Genomic DNA, 16,400 nt, shown 5'->3' with positions numbered 1-16,400 from the left:
ACTATGTTTTCTTAACATTTTTCACCTTCCAATCGTTTTTATTTCACATTGGGGTGGTGAGAGGTGAAGGCACCAGGACTTCAGCAAAGTGAGGCAGAGGATGGCAGTGGTTGGAGTCACCTCTGTGGCTGTGGGGCTTGGGCAGCGGTGGGATGACACACGACTCCCGACCCCTCGGCCCCACTGATGAAACCCCTCACCACCCAGGGAAAATCAAATGGGAGAAGGACTGACATCAAGGCTCCTACCTGGGTGCCTGTGCTTCCTAAGCTGAGCAAAATGGGCCTCCTATTTTATTGACAAAGCGCAGTGGATGCCACCTCGTTAGCATTATAGAGCAGATTCTTCACATGCTTTTTTTATTCTGCAGCTTGGCGGCTGCTGTGTGAGACTGCGGAATATTTTACTGCCTTGTGGCTCTCATTCAATACAGCAAAAAAAAGAGAAAAAGTTGACAAAAAATCCTGCCTCTTTTTTTTTTTTTTTTGATGCGTCTTTGTTTTTTAACAGCCCTCCTGCTGTGACAAAACTGTTAATTAAACTGAAACTAAAATAAATTAAGCCCACCTAATATTACAAGCATTTGAAGGCAAAGCATCAGCCTGAGGGCTGGTGGGGTAGGGGCTGCTGTGCCTGTGCCTTCTGCCCCTCCTGCTCCCCTGTCTCTCCTGCTCACAGGTGCATTGGTGGCACTGTCAGGGTGCAGCGTCCCATGTACTGCGTGCCTGTGGGGCTAAAAATGAGACTTTTGGCTCCCATGTGAAACAGAGTAGAGTGTAAGAGGCTCCATTAGCCAGGTTGTGGCCTGTCGAGACCAGAAATATAGATAAAATATTAATATTAATATTGTTGTTGTTGTTAATAATAATAATAGGCTCTAAAAACTTAATGTCCAATGGCCCAGCATTATGTCTATGTCCCTTTAAGTCCAGTTGAGGTTCCTGATTATTCTGGAGGGAAAAGCCCCACCAGCAGCACTAGATGCGGGCACACCTACCCACAGCTTGCCTTACAAACCCGAGACAGGCTGTAAACCAACAATCTTATAACCAACACCCCCCCAGACCTCCAGCCTGGCCACACCCCCATAAATTAAAGAAAGGGCTGGCCTGGCCGGGGCACAGCGCTGGCTTTGAAGTGTGGTAATGAACTTCGCTTTAATTCGGGGTTGTAACTTCCATCCCCACGCAAAACTGGGAGCTGCAGAAAAGCTGCATGCATAATCAGGGGTGAAAGCAAGGATGCGGCGTGCGATGTGTCTGATGTTGGATGAGAGGGAAGATAGCCTTTAATCATTTTGTTTTCAAAGAAGCTTTAGAGAGCTCTTTGAAGATGAGGCTTTTTTGAGAGCTGCTTCTGGAAAATGGGAGGCAGCGATCCACGACGCCCACCCTCACCCACCCTCGCGGTTAACCTGCAGGTGGGACGCACGCAGGGACCCGTGGGCATCCCTTCTGCCACCACTGGTCCCTCATGGCTGGCACCCAGGGAACTTCTGCAAAGCCGGGCTGACCTAGAGTTGCCTGAGGAGGTGACACTGATGGTCGTGGCAGCAGGGAGGAACTGCCCCACTGTCTTTTCAGTTGAGGTGATCGTGTGCAGGGGCAGGCAAGCAGCTAGAATAGGATGTCCAGCCTTCCTTCATTAATTATAATATTTTTGTAATGATAATGTTCTGTAAATCATGTCATATTATCTTTGGATGAAAGGGAATGATAATGAATGTCTGATCAGATGTAATTTTAAGGATCATGATGGTGAGGCGTGGAGCTGTGCCTGTCCTGTAATGCAGCATTTGGGGTGGGAGAAGGAGAGGGTCACCCCCTGACTGCAATTAGTCTATGTGGTAGCTACAGGCAACTTCCTTATGGGCTGGGATCCAGCACAGTATCCAAAGGTAGAAAAGGGTTGAACATCGTCTGACCATCCCAGGCTGGGGAGGGTGGGTCAACTCTGCTCACTAGCACTCAGTGCATGCTAATAGCAAATTTGGCTTTATTTTGAGGACCGAGGTCAGGATGTTGTTGTGTGAAATGCATTATGGTCAAAATAAGGACACGGCTTCTTGCTCCAGAAATATTACAGGCTGAAAGAAACAGCCTTAAGGAAGGAGTGTGCTAACAGTCCTATTTTTACCTCTTTTTACCAGGTGGTGTGGACTGTGGTAAAACAACAGCCGGGCCAGCAAGTGACTGCAGGCTGTTGGGACACTGGTGGTGTGTATTGCCCCTAAGCAATTGCACCAGGTGTGGTATTACTGATCTTGTCAGTGGTTTTGTACATCTTATGTGGTTTGCAAAGTCAGTGTGTGCTGGTAGTTGAGATTATTTACAGTTGTCAAAGTGCCATGACAAAAAAAGCCTATGAAACAGCCAAAATATATGAATTATTGCCTCCTCCAGATAAAGACTGAGTTCATCTCCATGGGCATCACAAGGAAACTTGCTCCTGTTGGTGTAAGCTTGCATGGAGAAGCGGACAAACAGTAACACATCAGCACCTCTCCATGTGACTCTGGGCAGAGGAGCTGGGCTCTGCTTCAGCATTTGGCACAACCCCTTGGCCATGGCTTCACCTGGCCATGCCATTACGTGCCCAGCCCAGACCCCCTACATTTTGTGAAGTTAAACTGCACAGAGATTGCCCCATCTCAAGTTCTGGCCAGCATATGGCTCTAACAAACAGACGCACTTTCCAGACTTCAGAACAGGAAATAGCAACCCCAGATCCACATGTCCAAATTTGCTGCTACATTTCTGCAATTGTTTTTGCAATTTCTGCAAATGTTTTTGTTAGAAATCTTCATTCCTGTACATACAACCCCAAGACACTGTTATTTTCAGTCTGTGTGCCCATGCCAGCATGCTGAAGTTTAAGTCTGAAAGGCCCAAAGAGGTGGGACCTGCCCTCCGTGTGTTAAAACCAAAATCCCTTTCTCTTCTCTGCTCTCCAGTCTGCAGTACATACTTAAACACCAGCTTTATTGTGAAGGTGCAAGGCTTTATGACAGACATTGCAGCTGGGAAAGCAGCTAATGACACCTGGCAAACACAGGCTGTTAGGGGATTAAATGTGCCATTGCTCAGTAAAAGCAAGGCACACAACGTTGGGAAGTTTAGAGACAGTGGGTCAGACTCCTGTTTTCACTCCTAAGCGAAGCTGTGCTATTTTTGGCCAGGCCAAACCTTGCCTTTTTTAATTAGGTTTATTGCTATAGCTACATGGTGGTGTGTATGTGTTAACATTTGATTTTTGTATCTAATGCAAGCGACCGAAATAAACAGTCCAGACTTGATAGTCCCAGTGGGGGGACTGACATTTGGAATCGGCTCGGAAACTGCGGTTTCGACGCTTGTTAGACTCCAACGCTTCGCTCAGAAAGCACAAAGCATGGGAGGGTGTCTGCAGGGTAGAGCTACATTTGCCTCCTCCAACCCAATCCACAACCTGATGCTGAAGTCTCAGAGACGCTTGCAGCCATCACTGCATCAGGTGTAGCCAACGGAGGGATCTGAAGAGGGGTGTTATATGTATGAATTACCACAGATTGCAAAGTCTCCCTAGAAGGGATCTTGTGCCACCAAACCTGTGCAGCACAGTGTTGCTGTGCCTGGGCTGCCCTCCATGTCAGACCACCCCTGCTGAGCTTGAGTGTGAGACACAAAACCAGCGAGGACTGGGACAGAGAGGAGTATTTTAGAGTGGGTTTGAGCATGGAAATATCCCTGTGGTCCAGTGGGCCAGGATCATGCCTGCTTGCTACCTCTCTGCTTCTGCCTCACACCATCACTCTTCCAATCTGAAAACAAGACTCAAAGATCAGAGAGCGAAGGTTGAGGAGCAGAAGGTCCCTGCAGGGCTGGCAGCCCAAAGCCAGAGAGCTGCCCTGTGCCATCATCTGCCCCGCTGCCTGTGCAAGCACCACACTCCCACTCCCATCAATCAGCACAGACCAGGTGCCTGGAATCATCTCTTGCCAATCGCCTTTTATTACCTTTAAAAAGCCAAGAAACCCAGAACAAGACAAAAACTGAGACCGTGTGAACATCATGCAATGGATTCACTTTAAAGCAGGCTAGGGGAGGGAGGGGAAGACCAAAAGTCATGTTAGAGTGGAAGTACTGCTGCACCCATGTCTGGAGGCCAGATCGGGTGGGCTGTCACCGGTGGGGTTGGTGGTGACTGTTGTGAGTGACCAGACTGATGCTGAAGCAGGAAATGGAAACACACTCATGAGACCATCATCCCAGGTAACCCCAGATCTGATTCTGACCCAAATGCAATTTCTTACATGATGATGACAGTGAGAAATACTCCTAACCCTTATCTTGGGTACATTCTGCCTTGGCAAAGTATCTTTGGAAAGGAGCAGCACACTGACTACGGTTACAAGGGCTTTTTAGTTCAGTTGTGCTATTTAGTGTGACTACTGCTCCAGCAGTCAATTAGTGGAGTGGATGTTATCCAGCAGGAGTGACGTTACCACACTCTGCCCTTCAGTCTCACTCTCCTGTCTTCAAAATTCATAGCACAAAGTAGAGCAGAATTACCTTCTCGAAAGAACGTGTTTTTGGAGAGTTTCAGCTATCATGGAAATAACTTTGCATTTTGTCCATCATGTGGATGTGACAAAATACATGCCCTTATTTTCCTGAGGTATAGCCAACATTTGGGTTCATTACATTTAATGGAGTAGGGTCACCTATAAAGTTATTCATAAGGTATTTTCTGAGTGGTTTTCACCTTCTCTTTGAAAAAATAAATTATATCAGCATGTTCACGAGGTACAAATGGGACTGGCATTTCAGCTGTTATTATGTTATTAACTTTTTTAACCTAATAATTTTCAATCAAGAGTGAGAAGCAATTTTCACTCACTCCAGTGACCAGAGTTGGAGATTCTGCAAAGTGTTCTTGTAGGGTTCACCTTGACAGACACCTAATTCCCTCCCAAATCGAAGCATTACCCCCGACACTCTCATCGCGGTTGCCGAGAATTTCCATTTCCCCTTCGGTTAGGATTTAATTTAGAAGCCAAAGACTTCCTAAGCTATGGGAGAGTAAAGATAGATGGTATGGGAGAAGAAGGCTGATGAAATGTAGTTGACTCCGGATCTGAAATATTTTATCCCTCCTCAATGTAGGTTAAATTATTCTTCACCTTTCCCACATCCATAATTGTCGCTGATCTTGGACCAACTCAAAACCCTACTACTGAGTTCAGTAGACTCAAAATTGCCACTAGAACTGGAAAAAGAAAGAAAAAGAGATTTGTTAGTGTCCATATACAATATCCCAAGACTATACACAGCTATGAGATACAGCAAATTTAAGAAAGGCAATTTTTTTCTCATCACTGAGTATTTATTATATATAACAAATACATGAAAAAGAAAAAACTATATTGTGTGATATAAATAGTTTATTTACATTACAGAAAAACATCAAGACAATGTATACTATTTCAAATATATCCATACATAATCAAATATAGCTGTAGTACATGTTCTCATTGGTGTAGATTACCACAAATGCAAGGCAACATGTGTAGATCTTGTCTTAATCTTTTGTCTATAATACTGTATTTTGTAGTCCAAGCTCTCTGCAGTTAGTTTTGCCATTGTGGAAACATGCGTTCTTTAAATTAACCTTGTCGATGCTCTTGTTGTGTTGTCTGAACTGTAGTGCCCTGTGTTTTGCTTCTGTCTGTGGATTCTGTTGCTCCTGGGACATTTCCTGGAAAAGAGAGTTGTGAGAATACACAGCTCTTAACAACACACCTGCTCAGGAGGTGGCACGGGCGGCAGCAGGGACGTGAGGGCAAGAGAGGCATCCTCTGTCCCTCAGCACACTTCCCCTCCTTGGTGAAACGAAAAGAGCTGGCTAATGGCAATGGCACCACAAAAAAAAGCCACCACAACCCCCAAAAAGCATACTGTGAACAAAATTATGGCAAGGCAAATGCTAAGATTCCTGAGCAGTGGCCACTCTGCTGCATCACGACAGCCCCAACTTCACCGCATCACTCATCCTTAAATAATGGGTTTATTTTCAAGTAAGGCACAGGTGGAAGATCTGGGATGGTCTCACGCTCACTCACCTGCTTGGCCAGGTCTGTGAAGTGTTTACAAAGTGCCTGCGGTGGCTGCCTTTCCGAGGAGCTAAGTGTCTCCAGTCCCTCTTAGTCTCCATGGAAATGCTCCATGAGCTGCTCATGAGCAAGCAGCTACTTCACTTACAGGTGCCTACCCTGTGCCACGCTCCTGACACGGCTGCTTGGCTTAGTGCAGAAAGCAACTGCACTGGAAAGCCCCAAATCTGATATTCCTTTGGACAGCTGCAGAAGCAAACCTCTTGTGCCTCAGGACCTCTGGTGCTGGGCACTTTTCAACCTTTCACCTGCAGCAGTGACAGCTGTGGGATGCTGCCCAGTGCAGTTTTTCCCCCAAATGGAAAGCTAATGGCATATTTCTGGTTCCCTCCATGGAAAGGTATCCTCAGGCAGATGGCACAGAAAAGTTTAAACCCAGGTGGAGGCCAAAGGAAGTTCTAAGCAGCTGAAAGCTAAGGGAAGTATGGCAGAAACTGTGGGCAGCTACACAAGAGAGACTGAAACACTCTCTTGGAGTGGCATGACAAGAGACCCCGCAATACTCCAGACCATACTGACACATGTTTTTCTAAACATTCCCTTTGTATTGAACTAATTGGTTTTTCTGTTACAGGAGGGCTTCCAGCAGCACCCTGTGAAACCCTATGGGTTACGCACCAGCGACAGCCCACCCTCTCAGCACAGGGGGAGCTCAAAGCACTTGCCCTCAGCTCTGTGTCAGATAACTAACAGCAGAATAGAGTAACATACATTTTTACTAACCCCTTAAAACAAAAAAGGTCATTTTTCCCCACCTGTTGAATGGGACTGACGCTATAGTTTTTTGATGCCAGCTGAAAGGCTAAACAAGAGCGTAAGAACTTACGAAGTATTTAAAAATACTGAAATACAATTATATAAGTGTCTAGTAAAATATGGGTCAGACTGTCCTGACTTGCCTCACTTTCAAGCCACAGGACCACCTCCTCATGAGAAGCTGTATGGTTGTGCACTATATTTTGCACCGTTCCTTTCTGGGAAGCAGTGAAGTAGGCTGCTATCATTACTTCAGGAAAAATCTGCCAGCATCCCCTGTGCTCTCAGAGGTCACGGCAGAGCTTTCATTATGGAACTAAGGCAGACTTTGGCTGGTCTGCGATTTCACAGCAAACTCATTATTCCCTGCGAGTCCCTTAAAAAGGCGATCAAACTTTCCGAGTGAGTCAGGGAGCTGCTGTTGGCAAACACAGGGCTGATTCACTGAGCCGTGTGTCATGTGCACGCTGACAGCCTCCCAGCCCGACTGTCCCCGGGCGGCCTCTCCTGCCCGTTCAGCTGGAGATGCACAGCAGGACCTCGCCGTGCACTGACACCTCGCCACGCTGAGAGGCAGCACCGCTCGCTCCCGCTGCTGCGGCCATGCATGACTCCCCACACCGGGCCTCCTCCCAAGCCCAGAGGATCAGGATTTACAGCAGAAGGCACAGCCCTGCTTTTCCCCAGTGCTCAGCCGTGAGAGCAAGGCGGGGGAACCACGGGCGGGAAGCCAGAGTGCGTAAAGTCTTGTTCTTACAAAACCAGACTGGTTCTGTAAGAAACGTGGAGGAACCAGGTGGCTGGGGAATGATCAGGATGGTCAGCAATCCCAGGGGATGCAGCCATGCATTCACAGAGAATGGTGGATACCAACTGCTCCAGCTGGAAGGAAGGAGATGAGCTTCTCATGGGCACTTTCTCAAAACTAACACTGACAGTATCTACACAGTCACTCAGTTCAAGGTTGAGAGAAATCAATTCAAATGTAGATTACTCCAATTAAGATGATGAAAAAGCATCTTTTAACCAAAAATGCCCATGTTTTAATTGTGTAATACAGTACATTACCAATCGATGGGAGCTTGGGAAGGCCCCAGGGCCAAGCACCAACACCGAGACTGCTTAACAGGTAGGTTGTGTCTGAAGTGCAGCTGGGTTTCCTAAGACAGGTGTTTGCATTTAACCAGCTTTTTAGACCTTAATCATCTGCTAAAACTGAGTGACAGGATTTCTTTGGTCCTTAACTCTTTAATCAAAAGTCCTCTGTAGAGCTCTGTGTGGGGGATGCATTCATTTATGAACAAAGCAGTTACATCAATGTAAACCGGGTGCTGGAGCACGGGCTGCCTGCTCTCCCTCTACTGAAGCTTGCTCACAAGCTTGAGTTACTCACAATGTGATTCATAGCAGGTAAAACATGTTATGCATTAATTTTTAATCAAGTTATTTCTTCACATAAATAAGCTGCTGTGACTAAACATTAGGGAAGCACTAAAAATGCAAAGCTGTAAAGAAAACTGCTGAGAATCATTATGATACTAGGCCAGACCTATACTATTTACCATTCTCCTTCACTTTAATCAGTGCTTCTTTCTTTGCCTTACCTCTAAGCTAAAAGTCCTTGGGCAGAGGGACTGCCTCACTCTTTCATGTCTTGGCCTCTGGTTCCCTACTTCTCCACCTCAGATGCTTATTCCTATTGCTGGCACTAGTAATGAGCAGACGAGTGGCCGATCTCTTCCAGGAATTGAGCCACTTAAAAACAAACCATCAGTTCTGCTGGTTGTGTTTTCAGCTGAGTCCATCCCCTAACCAGGTTTGTTGTGCCCAGGAGGTGGAGGAATGGGCAAAGGAAAACCATCCCTGTCAGCAGCACAGCCCATTTATTCAGATTAAAGTGTCTGTGCAACAATGGCCCTAAAAGTGCCCAGCACTTGCTCAGAGCCTTCAAGCAATGGAGGACATGCTGTAGATTTGCACCACTGTACAGACAAGATTTTAAGAGCAACAACAGTAGTGACAGCTAGAAGCTTACAAGGGTAGTTTTGTGTGGCTCAAATGGACCCAGTACACCAAATTCACGTGAAGCTGCACTGAAAGGATCTGCAAAGAATTTGGCCACAGTGGCCTCTGAGTAAAGTTTCCCTTCTTTCTCCCAAGAACCTGGCAGGGTGGTTTCAGCACTTTCAAGAATTCAGGGTGTGGAGTTCAAACCAGTACAGTCAGGTTCTCCAAAGCAGACTACTTCAAAAACTCAATTACTTATGCATATGCTGCCACAACAGTCTCTTGTCATGTGGATTTCTCTTAGGCCACTTAAGAGTACATTTTTGCAAATGTATCTCAAATCATTATGCTGGGATGGAGGATGCTCTGCGGTAATTACATGCATTACAGAAAAAAGTCAAAAGATCATAAATTCACTCAGTTACAAAGTGTGTGGGAAAAGGTACTGTCTCTGTATGAAAACAGTGTGATGGGTAATTTGCATTACAGTACCAGATCACTCAGAGCTCACTGTCTGAATTCCTCAGTATAAAGTGCTCTGCCTCACTGCGTCAAGGTGACAAAGCTAGAATCGCTTGACAAAACTATACACAAGCATTTGTTCCATTATCAGTTACTACACCACCTTCTTTCTCTCACAACACACGATATTTTTGGTTGTTTGAATTACCTCTGTGAATACCACCATAATCTACTACCTCATTTGGCAGTTGCCATTTAGTTGATGGATTCAGCTTGGCCAAAAGAGGTTTTGTTTTATGCCCTTAGGCCAGAAAAGAATTTATGGATTTTGCTTTTCAAGGAACAAATGCTACACTTGTCTTCCAGCCAGGTAGTGCAACATAAAGACTGAAATATATTAGAAATTTTATTTTATACAGAGGTATGATACCTGACTTTTTAATTTATTTTTTTTTGTAATTTAAAAAGAAAATTAGTTGTAAAAAAGTGTTTTATCAGTGTTGCTAGCTGAATTAATTTAATCTCATGAGAGATGCCTGTAGAATGTCTGACATTCAGAACTTAGCCCAAGCCCTCCCAGAGAGTAACACAGTTCAGTGGGGGAGCAGCGCACATGCAGGAGGGGAAGGACTGCCTTTCCCCTTCTCATTCTGGTCATTTCCATTCACACAACCCTTTCCTCTGCACTTAAAGAACCCCAGACAAGTACATCACATATGGCTTGGTGTGCCACCACCTAGTGAAGACCCTAAAACATGTGCGGTGCCTTTGAACATGCACACAAGGCTAATGAAATCATTTAATCAACGGGGTTGCAAACAGGCTTAAAAGTTTGTATGCTTTGCCTGATTAGGACTAAGGGAATGGGCCCTTAAGGAAACCAGATGGAGATATGATTAGTTTTATTAAGTGTTGATCCAGCTGCTGCATTTATATTCCCCTTATTTATATGAACAATATTTGTCCAACTATCTGAATACAAAATAGGGAACTTCACTTGCTGTAGGCACCGTTGCTACCTAAGTCTGATTAAAATGGAAGTAAAAATTCAGTCATAATAATGAAGCAGCACTGGCTGGCTGGACCAGATGATATCTGCTGTTTGTTGGTGAATTAAATAGCATTTGTTATCAGTAGTGTCACTGCAGAAATCTGTATAATCAGCGCACACAGTAGGAAAAACAAAAGTATTTTCTTTTTCTATTGCTAAGTACCAGAGATACTGACCTTGTAATACAGAGGACTACAACACAGATGATAGCAATCTGGATGGTTCCAATCACAGCTGCTATTAAGACATACTGAAATCGTACTGGACCTGGAACCACATATAAAACGCTGTAGTCCTTTTTTTCACAGTGTTGTCCAGTATAGCCGGCATCACATCTGAAAAAAAAAATAGTTTTTTCTAGTTATACCTGCTGCTTTCAAAGAATGCTGGAAAAATTATACCTGAAAAAAAAAAAATCAGTGGCCTAAGCATAAGCTTATGTGCTTTTTTGCAGGATGGACTCCCACAGAGAGAGTACTAGTGCCTGCTCAGCCTCTCATAGGGAAGACTTCAGGTCCTCAGTGTCACAAAGGTCTATGAGAGTGAACAACACCACAGAGTGCCAGGAGGTGCCCAGGGGACTAAGTCATAACTGGCATCAAGTGGAACTACTTGCACATTGTAATGAGAACCCATTTAGTTCCTTGCACAACATATTTCAGATTTCTCCCTTTCTTTGGGGAGGTGGGGGAGGGTGAAAAGCCATCTAGTTGTGGCTCCTTATGCAGATTACCCCTAAGGAAGTGATAAGCAATCATCCAAGCTCCATATGAAATGTGATTAGATGTTCCTGAAAGTGGATACATCATTTACATTTCGTCTGGTTGCTATAAAAAAACCCCTCTGTTGATGCTGCAACCATCCACCCCGATGCCTCCTGCTGCGCTGCTCACCAGTTCCCATCCTGCAGCCTGACATCTCCACTCTGCTCTGTGATTTTGGGGGCAAACAGTGTTTTTCTAATTTTAGCTCTTGCCCTGTTTCCCCTAAAAAGACCAAGCAAGAAGATGCAAAAATCCAGGTCAATGGCAGCAGCAATGGTAAGGGACTGAGACAGATGGCTTGGGCTCCTCTCAGATCTCTCAGTGGAGCGCTAACCCTGATGGGTTAAGCCTTGAGCTTCCACTCTTTTCCTCTCCTGCATTCCCACAGCTGCCAGCACCTTGAGGAAAGGACATTTTCCAGCTGAATGGAGCACCTAAAATGCAGCAGCTGCAAAGAGTGAAATTTGCCCTGGCTGTTTGTGAGAGCTGGGAGAAGCTGGCTTGAAAATCTGCCCTGGGGAGAAAGTCTGGTCTGTATCTCTGCTCTCCCAGTCCAGTGTCTCAGGAAAATGGTGCTCCATGCAAAACAGTGCTTTTCATGCCACCAGGACACTGGTTGGACTTCAGAAGTAGTATGTGTACCTCTCCAGGGAGGCATTCACTGCAGAAGCACGTGCTTTCACTGTACTCCTCCTCCCTGCCCTAAACTCCTCCAAAATCACCTCCCACATGAAGCAGCCACCTTTGCCCCAGACAACTGCCTCATGAGCATCACTCCTGCCACAGCAGGGACATAGCCCTGGTGGCACTCCTCTCCTCCTTCAGGCTGAGGAGGCCACCTAGCAATGGCCCGAGCGCTTTGTGAAGGGCTTTTAAAAACATATCTAAATATAACTGAAGGCTACTGGATGGTTTCACAGTCAATTAACATTGTGCATAACTCAATATACTTTTGCCACATACAATAGGGACTTGGTTGAATAATTTAAGTCTAGTGGATTTTGTAGCACAAAGGGCCATGGTTGCCAGTATTTTCCATAGTTGATCTACATTAAGTGTTTCTGTGAATCAGTATTTCCATGTGTGTAGATTTCCCTCCTAGGTAGAAGGATTACCTGCAAGACGGTTCCAGCATGTTCGTGGAGTGCTCACACTTGCCATGCATGCAGAAGCCATTGTAATGCTCTGGACAAGGGATGTAGATCCCTCTTGCACTTTCTTCCAGTTTATTTGCATTCTCTGTGAACACAGGTGAAGGGAACATTAACCTGACAATGTAAGATAAGGTGAAATGGTGGGAACAACTATTAAAGAAAGGAAAATCAGAAGAACAATATGTGAAAGATGCTGTTCATGGGAAGCAAGAGCAAGGGTTTGCACCTTCAAACAAGTTGGCTAATGCAAAGCTTTGCAAGGGTTTCTCTTGTTCTTTTCTAATTCCTGTCAAGTTACAGCAAATGAGACAAGAGAAAAAATAATCTGACTACTCCAAAACTGATGACAGAACAGCACATGAAAAATACCTGATCATTTCTGTTGTCCTTTATGGAGTGTCTCCTTAAACCCAGGCAAGCTTAGGAGAGAGAGTCTGGACATTTGTATGTCATATACCATTACAGAATATTTGGTCATTCAATAGAACATATGCAGAAAGATAATTTTATGGCTGAAGTAGAGTGGGAGTCCAGAGCTGAAGTTTATCATCAGTCTGCACAGCGGTGCCCCAGAGTTCACTGGCCTCCTCCACATCCCTTATCACCCAGTACCCTTAAACTAGTTTGACATTCTGAGCCTACTTCTGCAGCACTTAAATAGTCACCGAGACTAGAAATCCTGGAAAATCCCTCCCTGTAGCCAGGAAAATGGAGGCTTCATTTAGTTTTGAAACAGATGTGTGCTCAACATAGGCTTCACAGGCTGAAACACGGAGTGTTACTTGCCATAAACTCACATGATTTTTTTAGGCCATTGAGGTATTAATTAATCTGAGTAATTTTGGCAAATTCTTCCAAATTTAACCAATACTTACGATATCTCGAATGGTAAAAATCCTTTTCCTGTGGTAGTATCATCTACCCATGATTAATTAAAAACAGAAGAAAGAAACCTCACAATAAATGTCTAAGGAAATGTAGATTGCACACAAATAAGTTGAAGCAGTTATATCTTCCAAAGAAAGTCCCCAAGTGTTATGAAACAATTGCAATTTGTGTTCTGCCTCTGAGCCAGGCGTGCCAGCAGCAGGCATGCTTAGGTATTATCCCACCTCTGGGAAAAGCGTCTGCAGCAGATCCAAGATTCAGATTTTCGTAATGAATTTCTTTTCTGTTGCAGCTGTCCAAGGAGAGTTGTAAGAGTCTCTAACCATTTGCACTAATAAAGTTGGTTATATTGTCCTTATGTGAAAACAGGCAAGGACCAGCTCCCGGCAAACGAGGATGACGGGCAACCTTTACATGCCTGTAGACAGCATTAGCTTCTCTTTCATCATTAGGATTTTCAGGACCTCTGCACTATGGACCATCATTGCATCTTTTCAAATGCACGTACGTTGAACCAAACCCATCTGCCTCTCCCGGTTCCCTGCTTACTTTGGGATACCTGTAAGAGGTTGTTAATGACCACACGGGGCAGGAGCATCACAGGACAGTGGGGATGCCTGGGCTTGGGGCAGACAACTGTCTCTGGGACGGCACAGGCAGGATGGGCTGACAGGAGGCATGTTGTTATAGCCATGGTACAACCTCTTTTGAGAGCTTGCCCAGGAATTTCTGCTACTGGAGAAAGGTGGGAAGAGGAGGTCCACTTAGTCTGGTGCTAAATATTTTTGGCTACCGATCGCCCTCCAGGTGAGACACTGGCTATCAGCATGTGAAATATATACACAGTTATCATCCCAGCAGGACTTCATGCATGTTCCTTTTTCCTCCTGGAAATCCTCCTAGACAGGAAAAATGTGTGTGATCTGTGTCACTGGACTTGCCCACTGCACACATGTAGATGCCAATGTGCTTGGGACTTGTGGGATTCCATACCCGTGATCACCTACACACCATGCCTGGTGGTTTCTGGGTGTGCTGGACCTCTGCATCATCTGCTGGCCCACATTCAAATCTATTTCTGCCCAGAAAACTGCAGCAAGAAATGTGGGATCCTCATTAATACACATTTTTTTTCTGTTGTGGAAAATATAATGCCATTTCTTTCATATATTCCATTACCAAGATGAAGTTTGCTTCCTCTCTGAAGAACAGGAGATGGTCGTGTGTGTGTGTGTGTGTGTGTGTGTGTGTGTATCTCTGATCCTTCCTTCTCAGTTACTGAGGTATCTCTGTGATGTGTGTGCACCACCACCACACAATGCAAGAATCCCTCCTCTTTCAGATGAGCCAGCAGTGGTGTTAAAATGGTATGAAACCATTTGGTTTAATTTTTTTTTTTAAAGGCATACTTCAACATAGAGGGAAATTGTTACTTTCAGGGCAGACTAATCTGCTAGGACTTGAAAGGGGGACCAGGACTTGCAGATGCTCTCACTGTGTGTAGGCAGTAGGACTGGTAAAAAGAGGAATGAGCTTTTCCTCTTCCGGCAATCATGTGGGTAGAAACTGTGTTCTCTTTAAAAAAGATCTCTAGCACACTTTTAAAGTAAATCTAAGATCCTGCAGAACTTGTAATTATACCTCTAAGCACAATATTGTGAAGGAAAATGCTTTAATGAATCAAAAATGAGATGGCCAAAGGTTTGCTAGCATTTATAGGATAAACACTTCATGCAGGGACACTTGCCACCTGGCTTGGAAGAGATCACAAAACTTAGAGACACATTATTTGTAGTTTCTCCTTTTGACTGATGACTCCTCTCAAAGAGTTAGGAATCTAACATAAAGGCAAGGGGGGAGAAAATGCATATTTAGTTTGATCTGCCATTTTGGTTATTTGAAATACAGATCACAATAAAAGCATCATTTAGTTCAGACTAAGTTGTTCCCCTCTTCCAGCATATTTTGAACACACACGAAATATTTCCCTGCCTCAAAACAGGTTATTTTTCTCATTACAAAATCCATCTTCTCAGACTCAATATAGAGACCCGAATACCAAGACATGCTTTAAAAGTCTCTTCATATTAAAACTGACTACTCTCATTTCTGAAGGATCTGAGCACTTTTCAGTAATACAGCTGTTGATATGATACTAACTCTTATGAATGCATCACCATGAAACAAGAACTATAAATCAATCCTAAAAAGAGAGGATATAAATAAAAAAACATATCAAAGTTATAAAGCAAGTAAGAACTGTACATATCTTAAAAAATTAATACTAAATTAAATAAATTAAGATTTCCACCCTTATTGTAATTCTGGATTATTTATAAATTCAGTACTGGATGCAATTTGCACTAATCAGTTTATAGTATCACTAAACTAAGGAGCCCCTCTACCACACCAACCTTACACCTACAGAGAGCAAAGCTTAAATACAAAGTTACCCACTTTTTTCCAAGCACAGCAGATCAGTATGCATAAAGGAATCACACAGACCAAATTCAAAGTTAGTTAGGTTTCAGTAATGTTAAATTCAGAGCTCCTCTTCAAAGATTAGACTTGCTGCATTGGCAACAATGTGGCAAGGTTTTATTTGCACCAAAAGGACAGATTTGTACCTTTTTTGTGATGGATAGGACTCAGGGTAGAAGCTAGTTGTAAAGACTTAAGATAAAAATTGGGCTGACTGGGTCAGTCTCTCCTATCTCTGGACAAAAGAAATTCCTGTCATGTTTCTCAAAATGCTTCTCCTTTTTATTTCAAAAAAGAAATACACTCTCACCCTCCAGATCAACTGTATTCATAAATCTTTTTCTTGAAGCACTTTTCAGAATGAAAACACCAGTGTTGATGAAGCCAGCACCTTTTGCATTTCTGCAACATTTTTTGCATCTTCAGCCTAACCTGACATCTCATATTGTTCACATCTTTTGTTAGTGCCAGCACATGACATGATAGCCTATCATATAAGACACATTAGTCAAAACAGATTATTTTTAAATGCTTTGAGGCCAGATGCTACTTTGTGTAGCCTGAAACAGCTTATCATCATCTTGCTTACTGGAAGAGTCTCCCAGTTGAACGCTTGCCCTCCAATCTCTCTGTGGATGGCAGGCAGATGCCGAGATGATGAGCTGTTTTGCTGGGGTAAACTGGAT

The 16,400-nt window shown here is 44.1% G+C and overlaps 1 protein-coding gene across 1 annotated transcript in view; it reads right to left on the bottom strand.

The window, feature by feature from the left end:
• Positions 1-3,971: 3,971 nt before the first annotated feature.
• The window catches only part of TMEFF2 (transmembrane protein with EGF like and two follistatin like domains 2), a 127,640-nt gene continuing 115,211 nt past the window's right edge, over positions 3,972-16,400 (bottom strand). Inside the window, exons 8-11 of the mRNA XM_051787780.1 lie at positions 12,307-12,430; positions 10,604-10,762; positions 5,650-5,736; positions 3,972-5,247 (exon numbers count right to left, since the gene is read on the bottom strand). Coding sequence (XP_051643740.1) covers positions 5,151-5,247; positions 5,650-5,736; positions 10,604-10,762; positions 12,307-12,430 — 467 coding nt within the window. The 3' untranslated portion in view covers positions 3,972-5,150. The remainder of the gene's footprint in view (positions 5,248-5,649; positions 5,737-10,603; positions 10,763-12,306; positions 12,431-16,400) is intronic.

The sequence above is a fragment of the Manacus candei genome, unplaced genomic scaffold (genome assembly GCF_025592945.1).
Source record: "Manacus candei isolate 608988 ecotype Guabito, Panama unplaced genomic scaffold, ASM2559294v1 h1tg000023l, whole genome shotgun sequence".
Classification (NCBI taxonomy): domain Eukaryota; kingdom Metazoa; phylum Chordata; class Aves; order Passeriformes; family Pipridae; genus Manacus; species Manacus candei.
This window is presented reverse-complemented; position numbering and strand designations above follow the sequence as displayed.